The sequence below is a fragment of the Oncorhynchus nerka genome, linkage group LG24 (genome assembly GCF_034236695.1).
Source record: "Oncorhynchus nerka isolate Pitt River linkage group LG24, Oner_Uvic_2.0, whole genome shotgun sequence".
In the NCBI taxonomy this organism is placed as follows: domain Eukaryota; kingdom Metazoa; phylum Chordata; class Actinopteri; order Salmoniformes; family Salmonidae; genus Oncorhynchus; species Oncorhynchus nerka.
Window position 1 is genome coordinate 50,010,072 of NC_088419.1, and position 24,902 is coordinate 50,034,973.

General features: G+C 44.6%; 1 protein-coding gene across 1 annotated transcript in view; it reads left to right on the forward strand.

Annotated features, from left to right (window-relative positions):
- LOC115108076 (prolyl 3-hydroxylase 2-like) overlaps window positions 1-24,902 on the forward strand; it is a 93,762-nt gene that overhangs the window by 52,280 nt on the left and 16,580 nt on the right. The window contains exons 2-3 of the mRNA XM_065008942.1: window positions 8,030-8,182; window positions 15,449-15,638. Of these exons, the coding sequence (XP_064865014.1) occupies window positions 8,030-8,182; window positions 15,449-15,638 (343 nt within the window). The remainder of the gene's footprint in view (window positions 1-8,029; window positions 8,183-15,448; window positions 15,639-24,902) is intronic.

Genomic DNA, 24,902 nt, shown 5'->3' on the forward strand with positions numbered 1-24,902 from the left:
GTATGCGAAAGATCAATGCAATGTCAATAGGTGATGATAGACTGTTGTTTGATGACGTCATGCGAGAAAGAATGTAGAGCACTGTCAGCGGCGGTCTCTTTCGTGGTGTTTGTGACTTGACTGGAGACTGGAGAAACTACACTACCGTTCAAAAGTTTGGGGTCACTTCGAAATGTCCTTGTTTTTGAAAGTAAAGCACATTTTTACAGACGACGTCTCCCAAGTCCTCAACTGGCAGCTGCATTAAATAGTACCCGCAAACACCCGTGTCAATGTCAACAGTGAAGAGGCGACTCCGGGATGCTGGCTTTCTAAGCAGAGTTCCTCTGTCCAGTGTCTGTGTTTTTTTGCCCATCTTAATCTTTTATTTGTATTGGCCAGTCTGAGATATGGCTTTTTCTTTGCAACTAGAAGGCCAGCATCCCGTAGTCGCGCCTCTTCACTGTTGATGTTGAGACTGGTGTTTTGAAGGTACGATTTAATGAAGCTGCCAAATGAGGACTTGTGAAGTGTCTGTTTCTCAAACTAGACACTCTAATGTACTTGTTCTCTTTCTCAGTTGTGCACCAGGGCCTCCCACTCTTCTTTCTGTTCTGGTTGGAGCCAGTTTGCGCTGTTCTGTGCTGGGAGTACTACATAGCGTTGTACGAGATCTTCAATATCTTGGCAATTTATCACATGGAATAGCCTTCATTTCTCAGAACAAGAATAAACTGACAAGTTTCAGAAGGAAGTTCTTTGTTTCTGGCCATTTTGAGCCTGTAATAAAACCCACAAATGCTGATGCTCCAGATACGCAACTAGTCTAAGGAAGGCCAGTTTTATTGCTTCTTTAATCAGGACAACAGTTTTCAGCTGTGCTAACATAATTGCAAAATGGTTTTCTAATGATCAATTAACCTTTTAAAATGATTAACTTCGAATTAGCTAACACAATGTGCCATTGGAACGCAGGAGTGATGGTTGCTGATAATGGGCCTCTGTACACCTATATAGATATTCCATTTAAAAAATCAGCCGTTTCCAGCTACAATCGTCATTTTGATCTGATCAATTTGATGTTATTTTAATGGACACAAAAAATGTGCTTTTCTTTCAAAAACAAGGACATTTCTAAATGACCCCAAACTTTTGAACAGTAGTATATGTTATAATTCCGTCACCTTCCACCTAGAGCCTTCCATTTCGGGGCCAGTTGAGGACATGCAGGTTCTCAAGAACTATACCAGCAAGTCTAGGTCCTTCAGTGATATAAACACATGGAATAGCCCTACTGGTTATGCCTGGCCATGTATAAAACACAGGTCATCACATCTTTAGAGATAATGGATATCATCGAAACAACAACAATCAAATCAAACAATACATCTCATCGAAGCAGCGTTTCCTCTTAGATACGTTCTCTGGCAGATGTTTGACTTCTAACTTGACCCTAGTTAGCAGTGCTTGGCAGCTATTCTCTTAGTGGCCTTAAAACCATTATTGGCTGCTGTTGTTATCATACAGGCATTACTGCTGCTGGAATGTGTACTATGCTAAATCCTGGGGCCAAGGAACTCACTGGACAGTACTTCTTTAAAGACCTTTTTCGCGATGGTCAAACTTCTGTCAGTGGAGGCTTAGCAGACTAGGCCGGGTGTTTAATAGCAGCAGTGAGAAATGTTTACACGTGTAACAGCCACAGGCATACATTTGACACTCCAAGCGCTACATGCGCTAAATGCTATTAGCGCGTAGTTAGGGTGTTGTTAATCTACTGGTCCCCATTGAAGCCTGAATGAGGATGGAAGCTGTTTCCATTTGTGTCCTGACCTAGGATACAGTACTGTGGACTTCTGGCATACGGTAATTCCCGGCATGATTCCTCCGATTAAACAAGTAGAAGACAAGTACATTTTCTCAATGGGGTCGATCTCCATGCCAGACATGAACAGATCCATAGAGGTGCTGGTATGTGTGCATCCAAAACCATAGCCTGTTATAGACCCACACACTCTACTCTAGAACTCCGGTAGGCCGTAAACCCCCAGCAGTTTCCAAGAGTTTAAGGCTTAAGTTCTCACTCTTTGATTCTGGCTTTCTGTTCTAGAGTCCAGGGTACTAAAACTCAAACCATGACCCTATAGCCTGCCAATGACCTAGAGCAGGGGTCATCAACTAGATTCAGTCAAGGGACAATTTTTTTCTGGAGCGGATGGTCGGAAGTCCGGAACATACAGTAACCACAAATAATTTGTAGACTGCAAATAAATTTACTGGAAGAAGCCCAAACAGATATAATATTTGCGTAATTATTTCAATCCCCGCTTACATTTGTATGTGTCTCTATATTATGTGTGGGAATTCTTGGGCACAGATTTCCAAAATTAAAATCCCTTGGAGCTGACTTCCTGGTGTTTTTGCAGTATTTTATGTCCAACAGCTAAAATTCTCAACAAGTTAAAAAATATATTATTAGTATTATTTTCTTTGCTCAGAAATCTTTGGGAGGGCCAAATAAAATCACCCATGGGCCAAATTGGGGAAACCCTGCCAGTTGGGGAACCTGACCTAGGGTCTTCTAGTCTAAGGTGTTTTAGAAAGCGGCTTACTTAGGGATTTTATTCATATGTGTGCAGGCCAGTCACTGCCAGATTTCCCCCAGTTCTTCCAAGTTTGTGGGAAGACAGTGGTTGCTGGTTGCCTGGTTGGTGACTACTGCTGACTCTAGTCTTGACGCCAACCCCTGTCTCTTGTCTCCTGTCAATTTGTGTCGGAGGGATACGTGCACGTCATCACAGCCCCACTGTGTCTTTGACCCGGATACAGCACGATTTACATATTTCTGAAGTGAGTGTGAGGCTCATGGGGAGAGAAACGTGCAAATGGCCGTTTGACTTGGCTTCTCGCCGATCCCACAAGGTTTTTACTCAGCGAGAATGCCAAGGCGGCCCGACTAGGGCTATAACACAGGTTTGTTTTCTGTAGGGAGGACAGAGTGAGGGTGCATACTGGGCACTAGTTATTTCCCCATTACAGGTGCAACTTTGAAATTCATGAGGGGAAAAAACATATGCTTACTATACAAGGACTCTGTGTTCGATACCTGATGGTTAATGGTAAGGTTGTTACGGTTGTTAGCTTTGAAGCTTAAACAGGTGATGCTGGTGTGTATTGATCAATTATTATTTTTTAAATATGAAAGGAAAAATCTTACTGTCTTAAGGAGCTGTTGATAACAAAGATTGGGAGTTAAACTGAAAGGTCGGCTGAAAGTAATTGATCTATTTTGCATAACTTACTACAAGAAGACTGTCTATATCAGCCTCGTAGTGATTCTGTGGGAAGAGTGTGGTTTTCTCATTACCACTAACCCCTCCTCAGATGTCCCCTTCTCAACCTGGTCCCGGGGTCCTATGTTTAGTAATGGACTGTCGCCAAGGCAACACAACGGGGGACAACCCCCGATACATGTAATAGAGATTGTGATCTAGGAGTTGTCACAAAAAAAAACTAAAGATGTGACTAATCTAACATCACTCTTCAACACGAGTCTCCCTGCTTGATAATGGAAATAATTGTGATATGCCTGGGAGTATTTGATAATGTTATTCCATAGTGCTATTTGGTCGTGCTGTAATCCCTCTTTAAAAAGATGATCTATTCGCACTGGGCCTGCAATGTCATCCCGTGGGGGATATTTTGACTAATTTGGGGATTTGATTTATGTGCAGATGTTTTTTGTGAAATATCAGAGTGATTGCGTCATGCTTTACTATACTGAACAAAAAATATCAACACAACATGCAACCATTTCAATGAGTTTACTGAGTTACAATTCATGTCAGGAAATCAGTCAATTTAAATCAATTCATTAGGCCCTGTTCTATGGATTTCACATGACTGGGCAGGGGTGCAGCCTTGGGTGGGCCTGGGAGGGCATAGGCACACCCACTTCGGAGCGTGGCCCACCCACTGGGGAGTCAGGCCCAGCCAATCAAAATTAGTTTTAACCCACAAAAGGGCTTTATTACAGGCAGAAACACTCCTGAGTTTCATCAGCTGTCCGGGTGGCGGTCTAAGACGATCCTGCAGGTGAAGAACCCGGATGTGGAGGCCCTGGGCTGGCGAGGTTATGCGTGGTCTGCAGTTTTGAGGCCGGTTGGACGTACTGCCAAATTCTCCAAAACGACAATGGAGGCAGCTTATGGTAGAGAAATGAACATTAAATCCCTGGCAACAGCTCTGGTGGACATTCCTGCAGTCAGCATGACAATTGCACTCTCCCTCAAAACTTTTACATTTGAAAGTGGCCTTTTATTGTCCCCAGCACGAGGTGAACCTGTGTAATGATCATGCTGTTTAATCAGCTTCTTGATATGCCACACCCGTCAGGTGGGTGGATTATCTTGGCAAAGGAGAAATGCTCACTAACAGGGATGTGCACATCATTTGAGAGAAATAAGCGTTTTGTGCGTATGGAACATTTCTGGGATCTTTTATTTCGGGTCATGAAACATGGGACCAACACTTTACATGTTGCGTTTTCAAATTTTGTTCAGTATACAGTGTGATACTGTACTCCTCTGGCAGTCTCCTCTTTAGCCCCTCCAGCATCACTGGATGTTTTGAGGTCAACACTGCGGGGTATCACTGTAAATCTATTATCACTATAGAGAATGAGTCTCTCAGCACGGCTGCCCAGTCCTGTATGTTGCTTATGGAGTACCACTGAGGTCTTCATATGGCAGTTTTCATAGCGAACCTTCACCCTCACTTTGCTATGTTCTATTTAATTGCACAATTTTCTGAAACTGTGTTTTTCTTAGAGGACACTACTTCACACAAGAAAGATTTAAAACGATGTAAAAGCGTCACATTTGGTACTTTGCTCACTTTAATGGTTGTGCAGAATTGTGATCACAGATTCATGATGGTATTGTGGCCTCTCATGATCAAAGCCGGATGGCAGTGTGCTGCTGTCATGCGTCAGATTGAATCTCCTCCTCCGCTTTCTCGCTCTAGTCTCTCTCATGTCTCGAGACAATAGATCTGGCAGTGCTGAGACGCAGCTGTGTTGGTGCTGCAGCTGGACTTAATACCCCTTTCTCCTGACCCTGCCTTTCCGAGGCGTTAGGGGGAGGACTGGGGAGAGTAGTGGAACAGAACGGCAGGTGGGCCTAGACAGTCCACAGGTGGCTGGATTCCACCCAGCCCATCTCCTGAACGTCACAGCTCCGTCCTTGGCTCTAGCTCTCGGACGGAGAGAAGTCTGTCGGAATTCATTGTGATTACCAGAAAAGTGGAGAGGTCAGCATTTGGATGGGACACAAAAATGCCTCCACCGTCCCTCTGGCTGTCCTCTGGCCGATAGGTCCTTAGCCTCAGCCTGGGCAGCACGGGGAGAGGTGGACAGTGCAGGAATGTAGTTGATGCCAGTTCGCTCTTTGGCCTTTCAGAGGTAACCAAGCATGTCCACACAGCTTTTCTTTCCCCTGCTCCTCTCCGTGGCTGCGTCCCAAAAAGAGAAGGGGAAAAAAAGAGAGGAGATTGTTGATCAGCACAGCACCCAGATAAGGACTTTCCTAGTCAGGAAAGAGCCTAGATCTGACAGTGGAGTTACAAGCTTGGAGCCTGGTCTTTGGTCTCAGACCATTCAAAACGGCACCTGTTTTTAACGAGTATAGGAAGGATGTAAAATGAGCAGGATCATATAGTCACCTCCCTTCTTACGAGACGTAAGCTAATGTTGCACCACATGAGACCCCCATCTAGACGGAGCTCACTGTCTCGTACACTTATTCCTTGGACGCTAAGCAGGAAGCCACCTCTGCTGCTTGCTCGCCCGCTACCACTGACCATAACCTCTCTCTCTCTGTCTCTCTCTTACCCTCACTCCCACACAGACAGGGGTCTGTGAAGCATCCATAATCTCTTGGGAGTGTGTTATTGTATCCCTGCGATGTTGAGGGTCTGTCCATCTCTGTCCTGGGCATGTTTCTCAGGCCATGACATGCCACATCTTGATGTGAGCTATTGTGAAAGGTGGTTGTTTTTTCCGGCAATGTCCTAGAGAAAGATTGGCAAATATCTTGCTTTGTCAGGACTTGACAGTGATTTGATCAGATCTGATAGCACCCTGAGAGCTCTTCAAGCAACCAACACAGGTCGCAACTGGGGCTGGAGCAAAAATGTACCTTTCCCCGTTGATGTGATCCAATCTCTTAAACTGCGTTTCCTTATCTGACATGAGGAGGCAGGTTAAACGTTCGAAAAAGTGGAATTAAAAAGCGACATTTGAGGTTTTACGACCCTTTTAATGTGACGGGAGGGAGGGAGGGATGGAGGGAGGGAGATATGGGGCTTCTTAACTGTAGAGCCAACATTGTGTCCTAAGTACAGCGGTGCTTGTGAAGGCAGAATTAAGACCTCAAATTTCACGGCACGTGGGAATCCGCTCCGTCTGCAGCTAGCCTATTAGAGTGGGCTGTTAGTGAATGATGCTGTTAGTCTGGTTATATTCAACAGCTGTGGAGCCTTTGTGTCAGTTCCCCAAATGGTGGTGTGGGACCCACTGGTGTGTCATGGCTATTTCAGAGGAAAGAAACTTTGGCTTTTTCCATTTGTCAAAAGAACAATGGAAATAGCATGTTTTCAAGAACATTCTTTAAAGCTTTATGGTTTTGGCCAAAACATTTTAACGAGCTACTGTCTTCCAGAACCATTAGAAGACCACTACATTTCTGGGTAAATATGAAGCGTCAAACAGACCTACTTGTAGTTAATGATCCCTCAGCAAATGTCACACCGGTCATTGACTAGTTAAAAACATGGAACCCAAGTGAGAGTTCAGAGCACTTCTTAGCGGAGATTGCGTCGGCAAGCTGCCAAGCCTGAGAAATAGCAGCGGCTGGCTTTTTTACAATTTGTACCATGAGCTCATTTAGACCAGCAGCCCCGAGGTCTGTACAGTATCCACAGCAATTCTACTCAAACACCCCCACGTCTGTGTTGTCTTGTTCGGGAGGCCTCTGATAGGAGTCAAAGATGCTTGACAGGCCCAGTTTTATCCTTCTGAGTTTATTCTTGATGCATTTGGTCTGGGATGGAAGAAAATCCTTGGGATTGGGATAATTATTTCATGCTAATGTGCCCAAATGTATGATTCCCACGTTTCCAGATGAAGGAAGCAAATCCATCATTTGGGGTGACATTGATGGAATGGATGGTTTCCATGTCGACGGGAAGTAAATGGGAACAATGTGTCCTTCTAAAAGTCACGGTTCTTCTCGCCTGCTTGTCTTCCTGCTCAGCCAGAACCATTACTATTGCAAACTAGATAACTTAATGAAGGAGTCTTTTTGTGCTCAAGTCAGCATTGGTTTGAAAGGTCTTCTTTGATCTGTGGCTTGTGATATGCCACTCTCTGTTAGTGCAGTAGATTCTCCGCCAACCCTACAAAAAAAGGTGTGAGGGTCAGGTCATGGCCTTAACCCGTTCTTTGAATGGCACGGTACACACCCCGTTTACTTCATTTGATTGCTTCTGCAGTCTCTGCCCTGTCCGCATAAATGACCCGTGCCGTCCTCTATATTCCATGTGAAGGGAGTGGTGATGAGGAGGCGGGTCAGGGTGTGTCTCCACTCCCACTTCCTGAGGTGAACACTGTCATTAATATACTCCACTGTCCTGTACTTACCTCATCCACACCAAAGTATTCCACGTGGCCACACTGCCCTGCTAGAGACAGCTGGACTACAGGACTATATCATCTGTGTGTGGTTGATTTCTCCAACTGTGGCGCAATGAATTTGACCCTGGGAAAGGCTATGTTTGGCTAAAAGCAGCTATTTGTCAGCCAGGTGCAGCTGGCGTACTCTCATGTGTAGGGGTTTTCATGGATATCTGTGCTAATTTCTCTCTCTCTCTCTCTCACACTCACACACACACACACACACTCTCACACTCACACACACACACTCACACACACTCACACTCACTCACTCACTCACTCACTCACTCACTCACTCACTCACTCACTCACTCATAGCTGAAGCAGTTGGACAAGGCAGCGGCGGCGGCCCACACCTATTTCCAGGCCAACCCAGAGCATGTGGAAATGGATCAGAACTTAGAGCAGTACAAGGCTCTGGAGGGATCCGACCAGGACCACTTTGTGGACAGAGAGGCCCGGCCTCATCAGGTAAGAGTGTGTTAACTGCCTGTTTCTCGAGGCTAGGGTTACAACAATTCTGCTATCTTTTTTCCGCAAATTCCCTGGTTTTCCAGGAATCCTCCAAACAGCATTTATGGGAATTTTGGGAAAGTTTGGAGAAAGATTCATCCCTACCCAAAGTACTCTCAATGGGGATTTTCCATTGAATGATTTTAATCCATCTTTACACAACTTGTTTGATTAGTGTAAAAATGCAGGGCCTGTTTTAATACCTTTAAATGGCATCCTTCCTTTCCAACTTCCATGACGTTGAGACAATATTATTTTCCCCTTCCCCCAATACGATCTAAACTCTACTGTCCCCAAGTAATTGCTCTTTCCTAGGAAGTAACGATAGAAGTAGCCGATGCCAATGAGCTACATGGACACTGAAAAGACAATACAAAAGAGAAATTATAAACTGGGTGGTTCGAGCCCCGAATGCTGATTGACTGACAGCTGTGGTATGTCAGACCATATACCGCGGGTATGACAAAACATTTATTTTTACTGCTCTAATTACGTTGGTAGCCGGTTTATAATAGCAATAAGGTACTTTTGTTTGTAGTATATAGCCAGTATACCACGGCTAAGGGCTGAGTCTAGGCGCGCCTCGTTGCGTCGTGCATAGGAAAAGCCATATACCACCTTCCCCGTGCCTTATTGCTTAAATATAGCATGTATGTCAAGAATTGTTCGATGGGTGTGAGCAGTGGTGGAAAAAGTACTCAATTGTCATACTTGAGTAAAAGTAAAGATACCTTAAAAGAAAATGACTCAAGTAAAAGTGAAAGTCACCCAGTAAAATACTACTTGAGTAAAAGTCTAAGTATTTGGTTTGAAATGTACTTAAGTATCAAAAGTAAAAGTATAAATCATTTCAAATGGCTTATATTAAGCAAATCAGATGGCACAATATTCTTTTTTTTTCATTTACGGATAGCCAGGGGCACAGTTCAACACTCAGACATAATTTACAAACTAAGCATTTGTGTTTAGTGAGTCTGCCAGAACAGAGGCAGTAGGGATGACCAGGGACGTTCTCTTGATAAGTGAGTGAATTAGACAATATTTCTGTCCTGCAAAGCATTGAAAATGTGACTAGTAATTTTGGGTGTCAGGGAAAATGTAAGGAGTGAAAAGTACATTATACTCTTTAGGAATGTAGTGGAGTAAATGTCACAGCCAAGAATATAAATAGTAAAGTACAGATACCGCAAAAAACAACGTAAGTAGTACTTTCAAGTATTTTTACTTACCGTAATTTCCGGACTATAAGCCGCTACTTTATTCCCCCACTTTGAACCTCGCAGTTTATACAATGACGCAGCTAAATATGGATTTTTTTTCCCGCTTTCGCAAGATTCATGCCGCCGCCAAAAAACTGAGCACCGTCACATAATGTGACGTAAATCGAGCGCGCTCAAACTTCCCATCATTCTGATTACGGTAGTAATTTTGTCACCCTCATCATGGCAAAGACACGGAGAAATGCATATGATGCAGCTTTCAAGTTGAAGGCGATCGATCTGGCTGTTGGAAAAGGAAATAGAGCTGCTGCATGGGAGCTTGGCCTTAATGAGTCGATTATAAGACGTTAGAAACAGCAGCGTGAGGAACTGACTCAGTGCAGAAAGACAACAAAAGCTTTCAGAGGGAAGAAAAGCAGATGGCCCAAAGTATTTGCAGCCACTCGACATCAGTGTAAATCGTGCATTTAAGGTGGCGCTCCGTGTTCAGTGGGAGGCTTGGATGACAAGTGGGGAGAAATCCTTCACTAAAACGGGCCACATGCGAAGAGCAACTTATGGTCAAGGCTGCCAGTGGGTCCTGACAGCGTGGAGCATTGTCAAAAAATCCACTATCATCAACGTGTTTCGAAAGGCTGGACTGCTGCGTGTTGAAGGGGCAGCATGAGCTCAGCGGGGTATTTGCCTCCGGATGAAAGTGACGAGAGCGACAATGAAAACGATTCAACATCGGATGAAGCAATTCTGAGGCTATTCAACTCCGACACCGAAGGAGATGACTTCAGTGGTTTCAGTGCACAGGAGGAGGCTTGGTAGGCTACTGTTTTAATTTTTGTTACAAGCCGTGTTTCGTTAAAGCCTATTTATTTTTGTTACAAGCCATGTTTCGTTTAAAGGCTGTGTAAAGTTCATTTGTTTCAATGTACCGGTAGTCACCTGCGGCTTATAGACATGTGCGTCTTATTTATGTACAAAATACATATTTTTTAATAATTCAGTGGGTGCAGTTTATATTCAGGTGCGCTTAATAGTCCAGCAATTACGGTAAGTACTTCACACCACTGAGTGTGAGTGTGTGTGTGTCTGTGCATATGAATGGGAGTGTGAAGGAGGGTGAACATGTGTAGGAGGGTGGGAGAGAATGGGTGGGTGGCTGCACGGGGTATATGCTGTATGTGAATGAAGGAGAATAGATGAGTAAATTGATATATGGATGTGTGTAAATGTGTCTAAGAAGAATGGAGGGTGGGAAAAAAGACAGAAAGTTGGGATAAACTTTGCCTGGGTGGGTAAGGGAGGGCACGGATGGGAGGGGGTGATAAGCTTTGCTTGGGTGTGGAAAAGGAGGAAGAAAACTGGGAGGCGGAGAGGGAAGATTTGGCATGGGCGAGGGAGAGGGAACTTATACTTATAATCTCCACCCGGCACAGCCAGAAGAGGACTGGCCACCCCTCATAGCCTGGTTCCTCTCGGTTTCTTCCTAGGTTCCGGCCTTTCTAGGGAGTTTTTCCTAGCCACCGTGCTTCTACACCTGCATTGCTTGCTGTTTGGGGTTTTAGGCTGGATTTCTGTACAGCACTTTGAGATATCAGCTAATGTAAGAAGGGCTTTATAAATACATTTGATTTGATTTGAAGGAACAATTTAACTATACTACATGCTATACTATAATGTATTTTAATTAGATTTTGTGACTTGCAAACCTGCGGTAAAATGAATAAGAGTTCTGGACCGATTAGGAGAAGATGTCGATTCATTATTATTCCTTGTTGGTCATTATAGTTATGATTCAATGGTGGTTATTGGTAAGAGTGGAGAGGGGCTCTTTCGGGACGTGGTGACTGGGAGGACATCAGACACTACTCTGAAGTGTGTGTGGCCGGGGGTGCTTTACTTGGCTTATCGCACTCTAGGGAACTCCTTGTGGCGGGCAGGGTGCCTGCAGGTTGACTTCGGTCATCAGTTGAAGGGTGTTTCCTCCGATACATCGGTGCAGCTGGCTTCCGGGTTAAGCGGAGGACACATGACTCGACCTTCGCCTCTCCCGAGCCCGTTGGGGAGTTGCAACGATGAGACTGTCTTCAATGGCCTTTTCTATTTCTAACTTTGGAAGCTTTAAACTTTCCAGCTGAAATAGTACATTTATAAAAAATATTATATAAATGTCCTAAAGCGAAAAAATATATACAAATAATACATCAGTTTAGAAAGGAGCACAAGCCAGGGATGTCCTCTCTCCCTACTCCTGTTTGCACTGGCGTATTGAACCGCTTGCAGAAAGAATTGTACAGATCCCAAAGGTACCAGTATTGGTAAACATGAATATAAACTAAACGTATTTGCAGACAGTCTCATGATATACCTGACCAATAATGAAAACTCAATGCCCCCCCCCCCCCCACACGAAAAATATTTTCAAAATAATCTGAAATCTTAGGGTATAAAATAAACATGGAAAAAAAACAAAATAATGGCAATAGGATAAATAAAAATACAAAATCTTACTTTTAGTTATCCAATCAATTTATGGGTTAGTAATTACCTAAAGGGAGGAAGGATGCATTTTAATGGTGTTGGAACAGGTCCAGAGACAGACAGAGGCTCCATCAGAGCTTCCCTTACCATTGCTTTGGCAGTAGGCTTGGGCGGTATCCAGATGTTCATACCGTCATACCATTCTTCTGCCATCTTGGAATTTGCGGAATTACCGGCATAGCAAACAAGGAGGCACTAAAAAGGCAAAAACAATCCCATTGGGCATCTATTACAAGAATGCTAAAAAAAAAAAATGCGCAAGTAATAGCGAAATCACATAGACTCTGTTAGTTAATGCTAACGAAAACAAACAAACTAATTGCTAAGACAGGAAAATCCAGCTCATACAGTTATAATACAAGCATAGCTAGTAGCTACCGAATATCATTTTGGTGAGTGTGGATATTTTCAAGCGAAAATGAACCAGATAAATTGTGAAAATGAACAAAGTTGTGATGCATGCTTTTCTGAAGGAAGAGCAGCAAGTGTACACAGAGGAGGGGGTGCAATGCAAATAGTCTGGGTAGCCATTTGATTAGATGTTCAGGAGTCTTATGGCTTGGGGGTAAAAGCTGTTTAGAAGCCTCTTGGACCTAGACTTGGTGCTCGGGTACCGCTTGCCATGCAGTAGCAGAGAGAACAGTCTATGACTAGGGGTGGCTGGAGTCTTGGACAATTTTTAGGGCCTTCCTCTGACACCGCCTGGTATAGAGGTCCTGGATGGCAGGAAGCTTGGCCCCAGTAATGTACTGGGCCATATGCACTACCCTCTGTTGTGCCTTGTGGTCAGAGGCCGAGCTGTTGCCATACCAGGCATCACGGTTGACAACTCCATTGTGTCCTCCTCCCAGAGCGCTAAGAACCTTGGCGTGATCCTGGACAACACCCTGTCGTTCTCAACTAACATCAAGGCGGTGGCCCGTTCCTGTAGGTTCATGCTCTACAACATCCGCAGAGTACGACCCTGCCTCACACAGGAAGCGGCGCAGGTCCTAATCCAGGCACTTGTCATCTGGATTACTACAACTCGCTGTTGGCTGGGCTCCCTGCCTGTGCCATTAAACCCCTACAACTCATCCAGAACGCCGCAGCCCGTCTGGTGTTCAACCTTCCCAAGTTCTCTCACGTCACCCCGCTCCTCCGCTCCCTCCACTGGCTTCCAGTTGAAGCTCGCATCCGCTACAAGACCATGGTGCTTGCCTACGGAGCTGTGAGGGGAACGGCACCTCAGTACCTCCAGGCTCTGATCAGGCCCTACACCCAAACAAGGGCACTGCGTTCATCCACCTCTGGCCTGCTCGCCTCCCTACCACTGAGGAAGTACAGTTCCCGCTCAGCCCAGTCAAAACTGGCTGCTCTGGCCCCCAATGGTGGAACAAACTCCCTCACGACGCCAGGACAGCGGAGTCAATCACCACCTTCCGGAGACACCTGAAACCCCACCTCTTTAAGGAATACCTAGGATAGGATAAAGTAATCCCTCTCACCCCCCCTCCCCCTGAAAAGATTTAGATGCACTACTGTTCCACTGGAGGTCATAAGGTGAATGCACCAATTTGTAAGTCGCTCTGGATAAGAGCGTCTGCTAAATGACTTAAATGTAAATGTAAATTGATGCAACCAGTCAGGAGGCTCTCGATGGTACAGCTGTAGAACCTTTTCTAGAAGAGGAGTGAAGAACGAAGGATAAAATAAACACTAGTAGGAAACCCAGTGGAAAAAATGGCAGCTGTACAGATAACTCACCAAGAGCTCTTGGACCACTCAAGCACAGCAGAAAGCCTTTATAAGATATCTGGCTAACATTTAGCAGTGAATTGCATACAAGTGTAACTTTATCACCTCATGTGGAGCTGCACAACAGAGACTCACTGATAGATATTGAAGGCTATGGACTCGCCAGTTCCTGCTTTCTCCCGTTGTGCTATTTACAAACAAACGTGTGACTGTCTCCACTGTCCTGGGGAACTACGGTAAGTTTCACAATGGAAAATAATGTGACAGGTGAAATGAAGAACGCAATCTGCTTTATCTCCTGAAGTATTGCACAAGGTTATTGCGAATATTAACTTAAAAAGTATCTAGAGAATATTCACATTTTATTTAAAAACTTCAGAGAGATACTTTTGACGGTATTGAAAAATCATCCCGTGGCTTTTTCCAAGTACCCTGGCATATGGTAATACGGTATACCGCCCAAGCCTATTTGGCAGGACCAGGCTGGGCTTTCTCTCTTTAAACCCTCTTGCCTCTTTCTGCCAAACAGAAATAGGTGTACAGTCTTTCAATTGAACATTTTGGTGTTGGCAGGTCTCTTGTGTTTCTTTGAGTGCCATATGCATTGTGCCTACAAAACAGTAAGTACCTAGCCAGAGCATTGAGTGCCAGTTCGCATTAGCTGAACCAGTGTCTGTTTTTAACACGTTTTCAGCTATTACCATTCCAAATAAAGTGCATTACCATTCCAAATAAAGTGCATTACCATTCCAAATAAAGTGCATTGCCATTCCAAATAAAGTGCATTACCATTCCAAATAAAGTGCATTACCATTCCAAATAAAGTGCATTGCCATTCCAAATAAAGTGCATTGCCATTCCAAATAAAGTGCATTGCCATTCCAAATAAAGTGCATTGCCATTCCAAATAAAGTGCATTGCCATTCCAAATAAAGTGCATTGCCATTCCAAATAAAGTGCATTGCCATTCCAAATAAAGTGCATTGCCATTCCAAATAAAGTGCATTGCCATTCCAAATAAAAGTGCATTGCCATTCCAAATAAAGTGCATTGCCATTCCAAATAAAGTGCATTGCCATTCCAAATAAAGTGCATTGCCATTCCAAATAAAGTGCATTGCCATTCCAAATAAAGTGCATTGCCATTCCAAATAAAGTGCATTGCCATTCCAAATAAAGTGCATTGCCATTCTAAATAAAGTGCATATTGTGTGACTGCTCTATGTGTAAATGGTTCTTTGTGTTGGTGGTTATCCGTGATCCAAGTCTTTTGGCTGACAGTGGTCAGTGCAATTTCATGAGCGGAGACGAGTTTAGGTAATTGACTGCTGCTTGTGGAGAGCACTGAGGCCCATTGAGGTTTGGTTGTGGAGGGATGTTGTCAATGCTCACACACTGTCACATTCATTGTCGTGCTGCAGTGGTGACTGACTGCCTGTTTGTCTCTCCATACAGACACAGACCACACACTGTTTACTCTGTGCTTTCGTCATTTAGCAGGCAGCTGCAACTTGTATGAGCTGTCTATGATTGTCTATACTACAACTCGATGTGTATAGATGTGGTCGCAAGCTGAGCTAAATTCTTTATCCGCTTTCTCTCCCCCATCGCTCTCATCCTCTCTCTTTCTATGCCTTTGTCTCCCTATATCTCTCTGCCTCTCCTATTATTGTCTCTACTCTCCCCTATCCTCCTCTCCTATTCCCACCCTCCCTCCCCCTCTCTCCCCACAGAGGTCCTTCTCAGCCGGGGTGAAGCTGTATGACAGTGCAGACTACAAGGGGGCCATCGCCCTGTTCGAGGAGGCCCTCCAGGAGTACTACAGGGCCGACGTGGAGTGTCGGGCCCTCTGCCAGGGGCCCCAGAAGTTCGAGGAGCAGGACCATGTCCTCTACCGCTACAGCCTATACGAACTGGTCTCAGGTCAGTCACTATGTAGTTCTGTGCGGTGTCTGTGTATCTATAACATCTCCTATGTAATGGCTAAGTACACAGCTGTCACCATGTCTTGAGACGTCTTAAGACACGCGATGGCTGGGTATGTATGTAGTGTTTATAACAGCTCCTATGTCGTGTCTACGCAGTGCCTTTAACACATATACACTGAGTATACAAAACATTAAGAACACCGTGACATAGACTGACCAGGTGAACCCCGGTGACAGCTATGATCCCTTATCGATGCCACTTGAGACATGGATTGTGTACGTGTGCCTTTCAGAGGGTGAACGGGCAAGACGACATATTTAAGTGTCTTTGAACAGGGTATGGTTTGTGTCAACTGCAACGCTGCAGGTTTCTTCACGCTCAGTGTCCTGTGTGTATCAAGAAGGGTCAACCACCAAAAGGACATCCGGCTTACTTGACACAACTGTGGGAGACATTGGAGTCAACATGGGCCAGCATCCTTGCGGAATGCTTTTGACACCTTGTAGGGGGGGGGGGGGGGGGGTGTTCTTTGGTATACCTAACGTTTTGTATAGTCAGTCTATGCAGTGTCTAACACCTCCTACATAAGTCGTGGTGTCTCACATCTGGTTATATATCGTTTATTTTACTCAAATCTGAGTTTTCTGGCTCTGATTCGAATTCAACTCTTGTTGTACTCTGTTACTTTGTGACTCGCTGATTGATTGCTCGGTGGATTTTGACTCCGCGCAGTTTGTTGACCTCTGTGAATAGATATATATGGATATGTAATATGCGCTGCGTGGGTGTGAGCTGTTTGTTTTGTATGCTGTATCGCTGACTGACCAGAAGACCTTGGTACTTGATTTCTCTGTGCTCACAGCTACTTTACTGCAGTGAGGATGCCGTGCTCACTGGCAGTGGGCTGGTACATGGTGGGGGACTTGGCACAGGGTCAAAGACAGGGTTGGGTAGGTTACTTTCTAAATGTAATCTGTTACAGTTACTAATTACCTGTCCAAAATCAGTAATGTCACTTTTGGATTACCCAAACTCAGTAAAGTAATCTGATTACATTCCGTTACTTTTAGATTACTTTCCCTTTAAGAGGCGTTAGAAGAAGACAAAAATGTATGTAACCAACTGAACGACATCTATTGCAGGATAAATCAATGTTAAAATGGACATAGCTGGCCATATATGGATGTTAAATTTTACTTTATGGGTTCGTTATGTAGGCTTCTTCTAACCCACCGCTTTCTACTAAATATAATAATATGTTATATATTTACATAAAAAACAAAGTCTATCAGAATTCCAGTCATTCCAATAAATGTTATACCCCTGAAATATTCAAGAATATGACTTGGAAATATGGAAGTACAGATTTGCCAAATTGTTTTACCTGAGCATGACCCCAAAACTAAGGACTTATTAGCTAGCCCTAGTCTGTTTATGATTTGTTGTCAAGGAGCGCTCATTGATTTGAGTTGAAAATAAATGCTGCTCTCGTGGAATGGCCTGCTTTGAGCACTACTGAAAAGTGCTATTTATATGTAAAAAATGAATGGCATATGCTGCATTTGCTACAGGCCTATTGTTTACCTTTTTGTTGGTGACACTTTATCTTGATAATATGCAGCTGTTTAAAGGGCAAATCCACAGATGAAACAATAACAAAACGGAGGCCTCTGTTTTAGTAAAAAGCTGAGGGATGGGGTCACGCCCAGACCTTACAGAACCTTTTATTTCTCTATTTTGGTTAGGTCAGGGTGTGACTAGGGTGGGTAGTCTAGTTTTTCCTTTTCTACATTGGCCTGGTATGGTTCCCAATCAGAGGCAGCTGTCTATCGTTGTCTCTGTTTGGGGATCATATTTAGGCAGCCTTTTTCCACCTGTTGTGTGTGGGATCTTGTTTTTATTTGTGTGTAGTGCCTGTGAGCACGCCATTACGTTTAGTTTGTTTCTGTATTGTTTCGGTGAGTTTCAATAATTAAACATGTGGAACTCTACGCAGGCTGCGCCTTGGTCCATTTATTCTACAGACGACCGTGACAGATAGGCCTGGAGAAATGTAACCACTCTCAGATGAGCAGACAGAGCTATGGATGCAAGGACTGACCATACATGATATCAAAATGATTGTTTTAACCATGTTATGAGGCTATACAGTGTCGGTTTACATTTACAATGTTTACAAACCTTGGGAGAAAAACAAGCTTATATTTTGGGTTCTCATGGAGTGTGACAGTTGAACTAACCTCATGAGGCATTTAATAAGTTATATTCTTCAAGAATCAATGGATATACAGTATATATAGTTTATAAATCCCCAAATTGATGTAGCAACTACAAGATTGCCCCTTTAAGTCTATCAAAAGTATGCAGGTTTCAGCATGTGTCCTTTAGGGGGGAAAAAATAATGAATTAGATTGAGCAATAAAAGCCCCACTTTTATTCCATAGGCTGGGATCCACACTATGCAGCTGTTTGTTGCAAGAGCGCATTTTTCACTGGCTGTCCACTGGTTTCAAAATCAATGATTGATATGCAGCTTAAACTTCTTGAATTCAACAATTATTGGGTTGAAATACACATTTAGATTCGTGAACAGACATCCACAACAACCACAACCCAAATGGTGCAATTAGCTAAATGAGAGAGCAGCAGTGTGATTCACATCAATGCACCATGTAGATATCAATAATAAGTGACGTCCGTATCGCCGTAGACGACACCACTGTTTTCATCCTTACCTCCAAGCGTTTATTCAAGTTGGATAATCTTTGGACGCCGACAGCAGTCGCACCATTGGAAGACAGAGCTTGGACTGCAGCCGACAAAAGCCTATTGCTGCTCTTTTCCCGCGATCCATCAAACACAGAGAGTCATCATAGTGGTCTTAAACTTAAATTTGCACCTTTTTTCAATGCTGATTTGAAGGTCACTGAGAAAACGGAGAAGTGTCAAATATCTTTTTCCCGAAAACATCCTCTCTGAATTTAAAAGTAATCCTCAAAGTAATAATCTAGTTTTTCATAAAGTATCTGTAATCTGATTACAATATTTTTGCTGGTAATGTAACGGATTGCAGTTTCTGTTTTTTATGTAATCCCTTACATGTAATCTGTGACTCTCCAGCTCTGGTCAAAAGGCAGATGAGGGAAAATATGCAGAGAGAGAGAGGGAGAGAGAGAGGGCGCTCTGGACCGCTAGGTTGCCAAATTCCAAGAAATCACAAACTGTTGTGTAAACAGCCCAATGTCTCTCTTTCACAGCGCCTGACAGCGCACACATAATTATGGTGACTTGTTTTTGATGTCACACTTTAGTGTCGAAGATTAGTCATTGCTCAGAACATATTTGAATGAGGATAATTGAATGAGGTGAAGTTTGAGATGGCTGCCATGTTTTAGCCAAATCGTTCTTGCAAACTGAATCTTTATTGATTTGACGGAAACAACTCCCTCAGTTTGGAAATGGTCTAATGTTTTTTTCATATTAATAGTTTAAAACAACATGAATCTTGAAATAAATAAACTGTTTTTTCATTATGAGGGGAGTACTGGTACACTCTACTTAACAGCAAATACCCCTACGCCATATCTCATGTGGTTCTGCCATTAATTTTTAGAGAGAGCTACTTACCGAAAATTACCTCCTCGAGGATACTTTTTTTCAGATAAATTACTTTTCCACCTGGACTACTTCATGGGACAGTTCATTTTAAAACTACCCCCCTTCATCTTTTTTGGCCACTCAAGGAAAATGGCCGACAAGGCTTGAAACACCCATGACTCCTCACACATATTTTGGTTCTTGGAATTTCCTGTGTAATATCCTGGTATTGTAATTTCAAAACATTGTTGTGGCCATGAGTCTGACTTTGGCTAAGTGGTCCAACAGACCACTGAACATCTTGAAAGAACCTCTAAACGGGCGGAGATGAGTGCAGGAAAAACAATGAGCAGTGTATTGATTGTGTGAAGTCCAACACAGTTGGAGACAAATGTGTACGGTGTGCATATACTTTCCTCTGGCTGTCTCTGTGTGTGTTCACGTGCAAAGCCTTTTTGACATCTTTTTGACTTGCTCTGTTACCATCTTAGATGATCCAAAAAGTTTATCAAAATTGGATTTGTTTTTGAATCTTTGTGTATAATCTTAGGGAAATTTGTGTCTCTAATATGGTCATACATTTGGCAGGAGGTTAGGAAGTGCAGCTCAGTTTCCACCTCATTTTGTGGGCAGTGAGCACACATCCTGTCTTCTCTTGAGAGCCAGGTCTGCCTAGTTTTTTTTGTTTTTTAAATTAATTATTTCCAATGGGTCAAGTAATTATCTTTTTGTTTTCTCATGATGTGGTTGGGTCGAACCCTGGGGCTGTCCTGGGACTCTGTGGGGTCTGTTTGTGTTTGTAAACAGAGCCCCAGGACCTATCTCTCTCTTTCCCCACCCACCCTCTCTCTCTTTCTTCACTGTCTCTCTCTCTTTCCCCACCCACCCTCTCTCTCTTTCTTCACTGTCTCTCTCTCTTTCCCCACCCACCCTCTCTCTCTTTCTTCACTGTCTCTCTCTCTTTCCCCACCCACCCTCTCTCTTTCTTCACTGTCTCTCTCTTTCCCCACCCACCCTCTCTCTCTTTCTTCACTGTCTCTCTCTCTTTCCCCACCCACCCTCTCTCTCTTTCTTCACTGTCTCTCTCTCTTTCCCCACCCACCCTCTCTCTTTCTTCACTGTCTCTCTCTCTTTCCCCACCCACCCTCTCTCTTTCTTCACTGTCTCTCTCTTTCCCCACCCACCCCTCTCTCTTTCTTCACTGTCTCTCTCTTTCCCCACCCACCTCTTCTCTTTCTTCACTGTCTCTCTCTCTTTCCCCACCCACCCTCTCTCTCTTTCTTCACTGTCTCTCTCTTTCCCCACCCACCCCTCTCTCTTCTTCACTGTCTCTTCTCTTTCCCCACCCACCCTCTCTCTCTTTCTTCACTGTCTCTCTTCTTTCCCCACCCACCCTCTCTCTCTTTCTTCACTGTCTCTCTCTTTCCCCACCCACCCTCTCTCTTTCTTCACTGTCTCTCTCTCTTTCCCCACCCACCCTCTCTCTCTTTCTTCACTGTCTCTCTCTCTTTCCCCACCCACCCTCTCTCTTTCTTCACTGTCTCTCTCTTTCCCCACCCACCCTCTCTCTTTCTTCACTGTCTCTCTCTCTTTCCCCACCCACCCTCTCTCTTTCTTCACTGTCTCTCTCTCTTTCCCCACCCACCCTCTCTCTTTCTTCACTGTTTCTCTCTTTCCCCACCCCCCCCTCTCTCTTTCTTCACTGTCTCTTCTCTTTCCCCACCCACCCTCTCTCTTTCTTCACTGTCTCTCTCTTTCCCCACCCACCCTCTCTCTCTTTCTTCACTGTCTCTCTCTCTTCCCCACCCACCCTCTCTCTTTCTTCACTGTCTCTCTCTTTCCCCACCCACCTCTCTCTTTCTTCACTGTCTCTCTCTCTTCCCCACCCACCCTCTCTTTCTTCACTGTCTCTCTCTCTTTCCCCACCCACCCTCTCTCTCTTTCTTCACTGTCTCTCTCTCTTTCCCCACCCACCCTCTCTCTCTTTCTTCACTGTCTCTCTCTCTTTCCCCACCCACCCTCTCTCTCTTTCTTCACTGTCTCTCTCTTTCCCCACCCACCCTCTCTCTTTCTTCACTGTCTCTCTCTTTCCCCACCCACCCTCTCTCTTTCTTCACTGTCTCTCTCTCTTTCCCCACCCACCCTCTCTCTCTTTCTTCACTGTCTCTCTCTTTCCCCACCCACCCTCTCTCTCTTTCTTCACTGTCTCTCTCTCTTTCCCCACCCACCCTCTCTCTCTCTTTCTTCACTGTCTCTCTCTTTCCCCACCCACCCTCTCTCTCTTTCTTCACTGTCTCTCTCTCTTTCCCCACCCACCCTCTCTCTTTCTTCACTCTCTCTCTCTTTCCCCACCCACCCTCTCTCTTTCTTCACTGTCTCTCTCTCTTTCCCCACCCACCCTCTCTCTCTTTCTTCACTGTCTCTCTCTCTTTCCCCACCCACCCCTCTCTCTCTTTCTTCACTGTCTCTCTCTCTTTCCCCATCCTCTCTCTCTTTCTTCACTGTCTCTCTCTTTCCCCACCCACCCTCTCTCTCTTTCTTCACTGTCTCTCTCTCTTTCCCCACCCACCCTCTCTTTCCCCACCCACTGTCTCTCTCTTTCTTCACTGTCTCTCTCTCTTTCCCCACCCACCCTCCTCTCTCTTTCTTCACTGTCTCTCTCTTTCCCCCACCCACCCTCTCTCTCTTTCTTCACTGTCTCTCTCTCTTTCCCCACCCACCCTCTCTCTCTTTCTTCACTGTCTCTCTCTCTTTCCCCACCCACCTCTCTCTTTCTTCACTGTCTCTCTCTCTTTCCCCACCCACCCTCTCTCTCTTTCTTCACTGTCTCTCTCTCTTTCCCCACCCACCCTCTCTCTCTTTCTTCACTGTCTCTCTCTCTTTCCCCACCCACCCTCTCTCTCTTTCTTCACTGTCTCTCTCTTTCCCCACCCACCCTCTCTCTTTCTTCACTGTCTCTCTCTCTTTCCCCACCCACCCTCTCTCTTCTTCACTGTCTCTCTCTTTCCCCATCCTCTCTCTTTCTTCACTGTCTCTCTCTCTTTCCCCATCCTCTCTCTCTCTTTCTTCACTGTCTCTCTCTCTTTCCCCATCCTCTCTCTCTCTTTCTTCACTGTCTCTCTCTTTCCCCATCCTCTCTCTCTCTTTCTTCACTGTCTCTCTCAATTTCCCCACCCTCTCTCTTTCTTCACTGTCTCTTTCTCTTTCCCCATCCTCTCTCAATCTTCACTGTCTCTTTCTCTTTCCCCATCCTCTATCTTCACCGTCTCTCTCTCTCTTTCCCCACCCTCTCTCTTTCTTCACTGTCTCTCTCTTTCCCCACCCTCTCTCTCTTTCGTCACTGTCTCTCTTTCCCCACCCTCTCTCTCTTTCTTCACTGTCTCTCTTTCCCCACCCTCTCTCTCTTTCTTCACTGTCTCTCTCTTTCCCCACCCTCTCTCTCTTTCTTCACTGTCTCTCTCTTTCCCCACCCTCTCTCTCTTTCTTCACTGTCTCTCTCTTTCCCCACCCTCTCTCTCTTTCTTCACTGTCTCTCTCTTTCCCCATCCTCTCTCTCTTTCGTCACTGTCTCTCTCTTTCCCCATCCTCTCTCTCTTTCGTCACTGTCTCTCTCTTTCCCCACCCTCTCTCTCTTTCTTCACTGTCTCTCTTTCCCCACCCTCTCAATCTTTCCCCACCCTCTCAATCCCTCTCAACCCTCTCAATCCGCATCACCTCTCCTCGTCAGCCATGGCCATAAGCTTCTGACCACAAAGTCATCCAGAGCAGGTCTGGTCAATGTTAGGTGAACTCATTGGTCAGTTACAGCCCCACGTATCCAGCCCTACGTCTACAACCGTTGAACTGAGAGAGAGAATTGTTTCAGATTTGTTTTCCTTTTTTACTACTTCAGTTTCATAATTTCTCCATAAAGTCTTGTCAGCGACTACTCAGTGTACAGTCTGGCATTAATGCTCCATTGAGGGAAAGCATTCGCTTAACGTACTTACTGTTGCATTTTTGTTAGTCCAAAGTGTCATTGCGTCAGGCTTGTGAGTCCATAGACTCCAGGGCCCATATTCATAAAGATCATGAATGCTGCTCTAGGATCAGGTCCTCCCTTCTTAATGGAATCTTATTCATTATGCGTTAAAAGGAAACTGATCCTGCTCTGAGAGGCTTTATGAATGTGGGCCCAGAAGCAGCACAGCTGGATAATGTTGGATGTTCTGATGTGGAAGGATGTGTAACAGGCAGCGGAGGCTGCTGAGGGGAGGACGGCTCATAATAATGTCTGGAACGGAGCGAATGGAATGGCATCAACCCATGAGATTGATGTACTTGATACCATTCTGCTCCAGCCAGTACCACAAGCCCATCCTCCCAAATGAAGGTGCCAACAACCTCCTGTGGTGACAGGGGTGTCAGGCCTCTCATAGCACTGGAAAATAGTCATGTGATAATGCAATTATACACACACACACACACAAGCGTAGTCAGCTGTGTTTGTGTTGACATTAGCCAGTTGCGCAGTTCCCCTCACAGAACGCTCTGCTGCTAGCGGTATTGTGGTGGCCTTGAGGCTAAGCTGAGTCGATGGCAAGCGTGCTTTGTCTCAATCACTCGTATCATTGCGCAAACATGCCAAAAACATACAGTCTTGGCTTTGATGAGGCTTTTCTCAATGTCTAATCATGCCAAGAGTTCTTTTTCCCTAGGGCTTCAACAACCGTAGAATCAGCGCAATTGTAGTTTCTTTGACCGTGGGACTATGTACCTCAAGTGCTGAATGAGTCTAAAGTCTAAAGTGCTATTTTGATCTTGATGGAGAAGTAACGTTACATGGTAAGGCATTTGATTTGACTTGATTTATTAGGATCCCCAATGGCGACAGCTAGTTTAACTGGGTTTCCGACCCACATAATGAAAAAGACATTACAGACAAAAGACTTTATAATTGACATACATTTGAAAACATAAACACATAGTGTGTGGATCGTAAAGTTTGGTGGAGGAGGAATAATGGTCTGGAGCTGTTTTTCGTGGTTCGGGCTAGGCCCCTTAGCTCCATTGAAGGGAAAGCTAAACGCTGCGAGCCAGGCCTAATTGTCCGACATTGGTGCACGACATCACTAATGCTCTTGTGGCTGAAAGTCCCCGCAGCAATGTTCCATCTAGTGGAAAGCCTTCCCAGAAGAGTGGAGGCTGTTAAAGCAGCAAAATGGGGGACCAACTCCATATTAATGCCCATGGTTTTGGAATGAGGTGTCCACATACTTTTGGTCATGTAGTGTACATGTGAATGGAAGGGATACATTTTTCCTTTACACTACAGTATTCACAATGTTATATATTTATGTGATCCGGTAGTGGTTTACTGTCTTCCGACGTACTTTCTTCCGTGGTTTTGGGGGTGGCACAATATAAGGGGTTACACAAAGCAACTTTCGTGCAATTTTATTTACAGTTGCAAGAGACAACCTCTCAAAAAATGTTGCTGATACACGAAGCAACTCAAACGCGATGGAAATTGCTCGTGACAGCCAATCAAATTGAACCCTCTTTTGTTTACTTGATAGCTACCTACACCAACAGCTAGCTAGAATGTGTTGTTAACCCGATAGAAATGTATTAAAAGACTTAAAAGCAATACAAATAAAGTTGACCGGCCACATGGTTTAA